The sequence below is a fragment of the Hypomesus nipponensis genome, chromosome 3 (genome assembly GCF_054491055.1).
Source record: "Hypomesus nipponensis isolate SF chromosome 3, ASM5449105v1, whole genome shotgun sequence".
Classification (NCBI taxonomy): Eukaryota; Metazoa; Chordata; class Actinopteri; order Osmeriformes; family Osmeridae; genus Hypomesus; species Hypomesus nipponensis.
In genome coordinates, this window is record NC_140363.1 from 6,782,354 (window position 1) to 6,793,142 (window position 10,789).

Below are 10,789 nucleotides of genomic sequence, written 5' to 3' on the forward strand. Positions count from 1 at the left end.
GCACAGTGCTCTATATTTTCAATGCCCTGACACTTCAATTTTGTGGGCTATCACAGTCTGGAAGCACCAAAACTTTACAATAAATTGTTCACCCATCCCTAGGGAAGGATAGAGCTGGATGTGGAGTGTTAACCTACTAGTGTGGTTCACGCTATGCAGGATTGTTGTGGAGGAGAATATAATTTGGTATGTCGTAACTCCCCTTACACTCCACCACAGTAGGTGGCGGTGTAATAACCTTAAAGATGGATGCAATCTGCTAACCAGAAACGGAAAAAGACGAAAAAGAAAATATACCGGATGTTGACATACGTAAAGGTTGAAGGCGGAAGTTGATGTAAACATGTTGAATTTACTTGTCAAATTACCTCCTGAATCATGTCCAAAAGTAAGTTTTGTAAAGAGCCAAAATATGCATTTATTCACTTACGTAATTCAATAATTTAAGAGCATTGTGGGTATTATTTAGCACTCCGACATCATAGACGCGGCCTACATTGTTCGTCACTTTTACATAGCAATGTACAGTGTATGTGACAGCGAATTCTCAAATGGCCTCAAATCAGCGTCTACAAATCTATAGAACTGTGATGTCAAAAGTCTAATTGACCGCAGTGCTGTTCATGCTTAAAGTTGAATGACTTTGCTGTCCAATACTGCAGTGACTCCGTTTTGCGGACGTTAGCCTATGCTATATTTTTCATGAATATGTGTCTGATCTATTTGCACGATTTTTTTCGGAATGGAAGAAAATGGCTTGTAATGTAATAGTACCATGAGAAAATAAACACCAACGCCATAGTGGATTCATCTTGTCATAAGGTCCATAGTACAACCCACACCTTAACAAAATGTGTAGTGTATGATACAGTAGTCCACATGGTAAGCACTTTATATCGTCCAGCTCTTGCACAGGGTGGTGGATGGGGTATGCGGACGAGAACCCCCTCAAATGGCTGATTATGGGGACACGTGGAGCCTAGATCAATGGCTTCAGCTCTTGGACTCCCTCTCCTCTCTTTTTCGACTGGCAGTGGGTAAGAAAATCTCAGATGAAGAGGTGAGATGGGGCGATGAACTAGTGCAGTTCGGGGGTGCATAACGTGTTGGGAAGTATTGTAGGCGTAGTGTTGTTTAACATTTGCATATAATGGCACAGTGATTGTAAATGTATGTACATGACCCAATTTACAATGACAATTTGATGTCTTAACACTAATGACTAAATAAGTCTGGAAATGCTCTTAAAGCTTGTCTGCTTGTCGAGTCCCCACATGTGTGCAGTAAGTACATTTACATTTATGCATTTTAGAATAGTAGTCACAGTATGTTTAGCATATCCTTTGCGCCCTGTCCTAATCATAGTACAGTAAGCATGCATCAAATGCAAAATTGCAAATGGGTCCAACCAACATTACTGCTTACTGTTGCAAGCGTTATCTAGGGTAGAATATTGTAGGGGAATTTCATAAAGTGTGACAGGTCATTTGTAATTGTCTGTGCATTGTCCATTGTTAGCCTGTAACATTGTTATGTTCTTTAAAAATGTTGACCACTCTAAGACCACAATACTTACGTACTACATGTACTAATATGTGCATACTACCCAAATTTAGAGAACATTCTATACTCTTCACTTGCTGGGGCTAATTGCTATATTATTTACCATATTAAAAATCAATCTTTACAACAACATGTAAAGCAGCTGTTTTTCTCAGAAATGGCCTGAGTTGGAATAGAACCCGAGCCACAGTGTGCGGGTGTGCACCCACAGTGCAGCCATGATGGTGTTATCCATGACCGCTGTGTGGGACCCACCAATAGGCAAGTCAAATGGCTGGTTGTGATTACCGCATAACAATAGGGTCTGACAAACTTTTCTTCCCTGGGCAGGTTACGGCATTATTGGCAGGAATGGGGAATGGGTACAGGGAAACAGTGATGATGGTGCTAAGGGCCAGACAGGAGGAGATCCATCAAGCATTAGTGGAGAGGACGAATTCTGTGTCCAGTGCCACTCTCCAAGATTTTGACTGGAAGATGAAGGTAGGCTACACAATGTGTCTTTTTACATTTAGTTTATGTAAAAGTAAGAACATAAGAATAAGATCCTGAATGTAATAAACTTTTGTATGTGCTTCAAACTGACATCCCTGCAATCAGAGTAAAACCAAGTCAAAGGAACATTTTAGAAAATAGGATATGTCATTGCAAAAGTTAAAATTATAAAAAGACAACCAGATCTGACTGCCAATTTGTATAGCCGGAAGCTGTGAGATAGCTGTATTTGCAAGAAGGACCACACGAGAATGAATTAAAGCTTTAAATTATACGTTTGTGCCCGAACCACAGTGATTCTGACCAACTTGGAATGAGAAAGTTGTGGTAGCCATGGTTGAAGTTAGCCTGTCATAGTCAAAAATGGCTAATGCACCCAGTGACTTCGTTTTTAGTGGTTATAACCAATAATGCTGGCATTCCTGCCATCTCTCTTACACCTGACAGCAGAGTATGATATCAAAGTGTCTCTCAAAGGTTAAAAGTGAAATCAAAGTGACCTTACCAAAGCTTGGGTTATTAGCTTTGTTGGCTGTTATTCATCACAGATAAGTGGACTAAGTTAAAGTGGCTGGTGGAATCATTTTTCTTACATCCCAATGCCACATCATACCCGCTTGTAATGTGTCATAACATTTGATGTCATAAAAAAAGGCTTGGGTGGGTCCTAAATTGCATAATGATCACAAGTTAACAGTCATAACTTCATATTGCTTCTTCCCTTCCTTTATCTTTTTATTCTTCTCTCTAGTTGGCTTTATCTAGCGATAAGATTTCCTCTCTTCAGACTCCCCTGCTGGACTTACATTTAGGAATACAGCAGAACGGAACCCTAAAGCCTGTGTATATAGAAATGAACAGAGAAGAACTACAAATGCTTATCAGCTCACTAGATGCCGCTAATAAGGTAAACACAAATTGTTGATTCATATTTTAAATCATACTTTTAATTGCATTGTGTAATTGTGACGGATATTTTGGTCTGCATTTAAGCCAAAAAAATAAAATACTGATGAAAGTGCAGATTGTAATCTTTCAAATGATGTATCATACATTTAACATATACTTAAAGAAATGCTAATTTGAATGTTGGTACCCTTTAAATTAACGAGCAGAGAAAATCCCCTTGACCCCATGGATGGCCAATCCGCTGATGGATTCAAGATGCTGTTAAATAATACCCTCTATGCTTTTTATCAGAAATATCCCTTATACTTTTCCCCATATATTTCATTAAAACTGTGAATATTTTCGTTTTTAAGGCACTTTCCTTACATGATGGTTTTATATGTGTGCATGTTCTATTTTTATGTTTAGGTTAGATCTTCCAGTGAATGTGGGTGTATTTTAGTGCTGTTTGTTGTGTTCTTACAGGTGGTGCTGCAATTGAAATGAAGGTGCCTGCATTGCTGACTTGAACCTCCTAGATTTTTGTGTGTATAATGTTATTTTGTAACATGAATGCTAAAATCGGCCACGAGTATCAATGCAAAAGTATAATGACTAATCTTTACATTTTCAAAGCACCAGTGATAATGAAGATAATTATTTTTTCTTTATTGTAGTGTTTTGTCACCGTTGTGCTTTCTTTTTTGTCAAATTTTTAATAATTGCACAATAAATCTCAAAGTAATTTTGTCCATTACAAGATGGCGTGTTGATTTCAAGCATCGTTTACAATGAGTTATTTATAGGATCTTTTTTTCTTTAGATTGCTGAAGTTTAATTAAAGGTTCTATTTTTGTGAACATTTTTGATGAAAGGTCAAAAGGGTATTAAAAAGATTTTTGAATACCCTTAATTAGTTTTGCTCATATACCAGTACTAAGCCTGCCAATAATAGTGGAGGGCACTGAATGTGTATTCTGCACTAAGGTTGGAGTAAATTCTGCTAATAATTTAAGATGAAATGTACATTGCATCTATATCATACTAATTATTTCTATAATTGTTTTTCATGTAAGTGAATAGAAAAAAAAAATTGCATGTGCCCTGATGTATCTTCATAGGCATTTCAACTCTATTAGTTGTTGAAGTAGTGTTAGTAGATTTATTGTGAAAGGCTTTCAACAGTATCACTTGATTTAAAATTTCAAACTCTAAAACCATGTCTGCATACCAATATGTAAAATGACGCACACGCACACAGTTCACTATAAGAAAACAGGAATGGTCACCAAGTATGGAATCTCTTTTTCTCCTTCTGTCACACACGGACACACAAAGTCAGTAATGCAATTAGGCCCAAATGAAGTTCTCTAACTCATCCACCCCCTAGTCCCAGTAACTGTGAGCTGTTATCACATGAGTATCTCAAGATGAAGTCCATCATAGCGTTTGCCTTAAATAGTACATCCAGTTTTATGTAATAGCCTAATGAGAATGTTGGTGCAACTTACATTTGTGAGATTGTTATATTATTATCCTTTGCTAACATTAAGGTCACTTGATCAAGGTTCGCCTATCTGTACTGGTCTATCCTAAATGTACCCCCCCTGAGGCATGTCTACCACAGCACAAGCGAATGGCATCAAAGCATTGTTGTAAGTAAAATACATCATAAAGTACAATTTGTTAGTGTAAAAATTGTCCAAACTGTGGATTTTGACATTGACACTAATGACAGCTCAGTTCTGTGTATTGGTTGGTAGGGATGTCAGTTATTTTATTTGAATTTTATACTTTGAAATCCTTACAATTTAAAACAAAGGATTTGTAGTTTGTGCTCTCTTTCTTACACACATAAACCTACACACTCATGTCTGCTTGAAGATATTTTTGAAGCAGAAAAATCACATGCTCGCCGAATTAACACAAACACATACACACAAACTCAGGCCCACGCACGCAAACCATTACACATGAGAGCACATGTAGAGCATGAGAAAATTGTACAGTAATTTTACACAATAATGTTCAGAACGTTTCCTTATCCCTCAAAAAGCCTTAGGGAAACCAGTTGTTTAGTGCCTCCATTTGCTGTTGTTGTCCAAAGAAAACGTGTCCTGTCTGGTATGCAAGTCTTTGTTGTGAGGAAAAGCTTTTATCCAGTCTGTGAAGTCCGACTCTAAAATGACAACAATAACAGCCACAAAACCTAACTCACAGGATATTCTCTACCTTGAATTAAGATTGTCATTGTAATGCTGGAATGTCTGACTACGATCTACTCTTATGTATAGTATGTACTGTATAGTGTCATAAAAGTTCTGTAATGATCACTGTTTTGTTTCTTCTTCTTTAAAAAAAGTACAAGTTAATTTGTTTAAATTCTACTCACTAGTTATAATTAGTGGAACCCTGTGAAAATATTGAGATTCTTGTTAAAGGCACAATATTCAGCCATGAGGAAAGAGCACACTGCTATGTATTGTGTCCTGTAAAAAGCCTAGCTTTTTGTAAGCCCTGATAACACAAGCAGTCCAAATGTCTAGTTTGTTATTTAGCTCATTAAACAACTGAAATTATACCACCTCTGTGTTGTGTTGTTTGGCTCCACTGGATAATGATAGCAGACCACGAGAGGACCAATTACTTAAACCCAAATTCTGGCTCAAATGTGAAACAGCATTTACTAAAAGTACATTTATGAAGCCAAAATCAGTACACCTAATATAAGGTGTGTGCAATTTATACACACCTAATAGGACTGGCCACGTCAATGGCCACAGCCAACTATAATTATATCTCCATATTGACATACCAGCCCACTTATCATTAGCTACGGTAAAAGGGCGATTTGACAATTTTATATTATCAGTCTCAGACAGACAACTTGACTTGTCCGTGGGGGTCTTTTTCTCAGATTTAAATTTTTGGGTGTTCCACAATGTAGTATGAAAAAACTACAGTGCCCACATCTGCTAGCACCAGCTATCATGAGACCAACACAATGGCATATTAGAACATGATAATTGGGTCGTGGGTGAAAAGATGAAATTACTGAGCGATCTCAGTGTGACATACTGATCTAAATTCATCTTACAGAAACATATTTTAAATACTTTAACTAGATAGTCATTAGAAATAGCAATGATAAATCATACACTGCAAAACAACCAAACATTTTGTGAAGAAATATCGAAGTACACAGAACAAGTATTGTTTATAGTTATCTCTATGCTCTCTATCACTTAGCTGAGTGTATATGTGTTATGTATTTGCATTCATATACAACTGTACTTCTTCACACATTTGTTTTACAAATGTAAAGATTAGGTTTTTGGGTATTATTACTCATGACTATCCACTTTATAATGTAAGCTATTTTCAAAATGAATGGTCATTCATCCACATTACACTGTTTGAACTTTTTCCAGATTTGGCCAGCTCATAATGTTTTATATCCTTTTTAAAGGGATAGCTGTCCTTTAAATACAAAATCACCAAGAATGATGCAAATGTTTTTTGCCTTGCTGAGCCATTTCAAAAATATGTCTCAATAGTACATTATCTATCACAAACTGTAAAATCTCTCAAATGTATTATTGTTCATGTACTCTCCTAAACACACTCATAATGTTCTCAGAAAGTTGACTACACATAAACTGTATAATGGTTAATCTACTGGTTAAAGATCAATCTACTGCACTGTACATAATCCAAAAATCCATATCTTTTTTTAGTCCACCCAAAAAATTGGGATTTGTATGATCAAATAACATTAGACTGCTCAGATTTTTTACAGATTACAGCATTATACTCTTGAGAGATGTCACTTTTGAGGTTGCTTTCGAGATGTGGACGCAACACATTGAATCATTTTTGCATAACTTAGTAAAATGTTCATACAATTTCGCTAAGACCAGGCAACTTTTCTTTTCGGATGGCAAAGTTTATGTATAAAATATTTACTAGTACTCACAAACAGCCATGTACCCATTCAGTATAAGGTACAATATGTCTACCACTAACTGCTGCTTTTTAATGCAACACAATTACAGCCTTAGTTATCTTAATTGACTTGACTGAATAATGTGCCTGTTCTGACACAGATGATTAAATGAAGTCTGGTGGAAAATATACTTTAGGTCACGGAATGATCCCTAGCATCTACTATGCGGGCAAAATGACTGGGAAAGAGGAAATTAATTGAAATCTAAAGAAAGGGAAACGAGCTCCAGCAGATTTGAGAGATACAAGTACAGTATGACAATGTTAAGAGTTTCCTTTCTTTCATAATGTTTGGTTGTGAAATGTTATAGTTTAAATCGTTTAATGTAATAGTTTGATTTAACTCCGAATTAAATATGTTGTATATAGTGAGATATACATATAGAGAGAGAAGACTGAATACTGCACCTTCAATATGTATTATCAGGGCCTACATGTTTCGATGTGGTTAAAAAGAGTAGTGACATCATAAGTCATTCTTTACCAAACTTCTTTTAAAGAAAATTACATTTTACATGCTCACAGACACTGTGAGAATAGATACAAATTTAAACAAATTTAGTTTACTTTTGTAAGATTAGTCAAATTCCAATTATCATCTGTCAAGTACTTACCCTAAATGCCATGATTGTTCAAAAGCATACAGTATAATGATTATAATACAAGTAGCCTCAACTACCAAGCATTGCAAAGCTGCATACAAAGGAAATAAAACAGTCTTTGCTTTACAGTGCAAGAAGCAGGTAAGAATGCATGCATTTAGCATTAACAAAATCATTTAATATAATTATTCAAATTAATAAATTCATAGAAGACTACCTTAGTAACAGAGTGGATAAAAACAGTATGAGAACAACCAAAATCAAAGCCACAAACCTAAACTTCATGTGGCACTTTAGGTAACTGTTTAAATGAAGGGAATATAAATAAAACATGTATAACTTTTGACAAAGACTTCATAACACAATTATGGAAATGTAAAATGTATGTGAAATTGTGGTATGTTGATGCTTTTGTTGTCTGCTTGTAGCTTCTAGACAAACACTCTGAAGTATGGTATTAACACGATTTATTTCCTTTTAATCTGATATATAGAAGCATTTGCTTAGCCCTAGCCTCTGCTCTCCTCCTATAGTAATTCTGGGGGGCAACAGGTTGGTCCGAAAGTTTATTGATTATTTTGGTTTTATCTATACCCTACTCAAAAATACCAATGTAGTTTGTTACTCACAAACTGATTGAGACTCTTGGGAAAGGCTAATTGACAGATTTTAAATTCTGGGCAACACATTTGCAGTTACAGAAGCACATACCTTGCGTTAAACTAATACCCCAAACTATTGCATATTAAGTAGATGCAATACAAATCAATATTAATTCATTTCCTTTGGTAAAAAGGATAAGGATGCAATTGCATACCAACCCAACCACGCCACATTGTATTGTATTGGCTTAACTAGTATTCCTGTCTCTTATTTGGGTCTTATTTGCTTAAAAGAGAGTAAGCCCAATGTCAAACTTTGGTAAGTCTAGAAACATAATGTCGACAAGCCTAGCTAAGCCTTAGTGCATGAACTCATAGCTGATGCTGGGTTGACTGCACCTTCTACACGAGCAGCACGATTTAGCTAGCTCTCTTTACTAAAGAAGCCTTTGAACAACAATACATTTAGAACCATATCACTTTCTTAGTCCACAAAAGTTCAAACATAGATATTCCTATATTTAGTCAGCTACTTTTGTAAGCATTGTGTCTGCTGTATTATCAGCAAGTGTAAAATACATTGTATTCATGGTGCCTCTTAATTAGGAGGATTTTGGGTATGATTAGCCCTATGAAACAACCTGAAGTAGTGCCTCTCCAATAAAATAATGCCAGTGCCGTGATGAATTATAAAGTTGGTAGTTGAAGTTGTAGGCTATTGCTTTAGAACACATGGCACCCATGATACAATTAGGCTGTGTGGACAATTTCATGTTGACCACAATCCTTTCTGGTACAAACAATTTGTGTTTTGGGAACAAGTAGTATCTACATTTTACATTTGTTTCTTTAAATAAAAGCACAAAATGGACCTTAATCAGTAACCATGATCCATTTTAGGCTGCCTCGAGAAACTGTGATTTCTTGATTAATAGAATACAAGGACAGGCTAACTGAAGTTGTTCAACATATTTTATATTGTAATATTGTAACATGTTGTTGTTGACCATTGCAATACACTGATCTCTTCCCATTGTGTTGCATATTCACAAGGTTGGCCAGTCTCTGAACCTTGGGAACTAATCTGACACTTTCTGTATATATATATATATATATATATATATATATATATATAAAATAAGGCTTTCTAATGAAAAATAATGGTTGGGGGATTGATTGTTAAAATGCTCTAATTGACACCTTAACACACCCAAATATTATAAAAAATTCTCGATAGCTGGTACAAAATAGAAACACTGGAAAGTGATAGTGAGTCTGTAAAATCAAATGCAACGTTTGCAACTGAAAGGTCATAAAATGTTTAATATTTCTCATATATTTGGCAGCCAAATTGATTTTGATACATTTGTAGCCATTGCCAGAGCCAGAATTTCTATAGCAACTTCAAACCGCACATACAACATAAAATAAATAGCCACAATGTTTACATTTCCACACGTTTGCTGACATCCACAGAGGGATGTTTTAAAAATGAATAGACCGGAGAGTAAATTTATATTATGACCTCTATTTTAGCTACAGAGAATATGATAACCTGCAATACTGTATGTGGAAGAGGTATGGTCCTTTATGTGTTATATTGTACCATTCTAAAAAATAATTTAATTTGGTCATCTAAAATTTAACTTATTCAAATGTAAGGAAGCATATAATCATTCGGAAATCTATAAAAACCACTTACTAATATACTGAGGTTTCAAAAACGTTTAAGCAATAGGGGCAAAAAAGAGCTGAGATCTGCCACCAAATAACACTTTTGCAAAGATTAGTCGGAATCAAGACCAGGCTTTTTAGTCGTGCATAAGTATCAAACATTGGGGGTTAACAAAAAAATACTCTTTAAGAATATATATTGGACTGAAATCAGTATGGTTTGTGTGGACATTTACTTTGAAATACTAAATGAAACAAATGTTTATAACTACTTTATAAAGCCGAAACAATAACTTTGAGGGTGTTCTGAAGTCTTATGCAAGTTGTTATGAATGTTATTCATACCCCTTCATCAAATTAAATAAAAAAAATGCCCAATTTGGAGAGAAAAAATATCTTCCTTCCTCCCTTTCTATTGATCTTCTCTAATTCAGCATACCAGATAGGTGAAAAATTTGCTGTGTCTAATTTATAGATGATGCTAGTCTACATGCAGGCTAAGGCTAGTTTAAATACTGTTCAAATGCATCTTTGCTTTGAGAGATGACTTGTGCCTAGATTTATGCCTGGATTTAAACTGCAGCACATATTTCTACCCATCCAAAAACTGCTACATCAGAGCATGCATCATGAAATGGAGTAAGAGAGGGTGCTTTTGGAGTACTCAGAGTGTTAGGCATTACCTCTTCCCAGGACACACAATGGTTAATTTAGTATTAGCATAGTTGAACCAAAAGTGGTCTATGTTTCATAGGATAAGCACTCAACTTCCTACTTAAGTCTCCGGATGAAGTTTAACTTAAGTTTTGCTTGAATCACAAGATAGGGTTTAACCAAGTAAAACTGCCTTTTTACCCATTGTTTTTGCACTGGGCTTCTTTTCATTATTTTCTCTTCTTTTTTTTTTTTACTTTGAGGCAAACAAAAGTTGTGTTTGGTCAGCATGCAGATAGTGAGAGG

At 35.5% G+C, this 10,789-nt stretch overlaps 1 protein-coding gene across 2 annotated transcripts; it reads left to right on the forward strand.

Moving 5' to 3' along the window:
* The first annotated feature begins 286 nt into the window (after positions 1 to 286).
* On the forward strand, positions 287 to 3,706 carry commd8 (COMM domain containing 8). 2 transcript variants are annotated; one of them, XM_084674385.1, is made up of 5 exons: positions 287 to 388; positions 905 to 1,060; positions 1,894 to 2,046; positions 2,810 to 2,965; positions 3,433 to 3,706. In XM_084674385.1, the coding sequence occupies exons 1-5, from the start codon at positions 344 to 346 to the stop codon at positions 3,451 to 3,453; spliced, it is 531 nt and encodes a 176-aa protein (XP_084530511.1). In that variant the 5' UTR covers positions 287 to 343; the 3' UTR covers positions 3,454 to 3,706. The 2 variants fall into 2 exon arrangements, with proteins under 2 accessions (XP_084530511.1, XP_084530520.1); XM_084674394.1 differs by lacking the exon at positions 287 to 388 and adding an exon at positions 714 to 822.
* Positions 3,707 to 10,789: the final 7,083 nt, after the last annotated feature.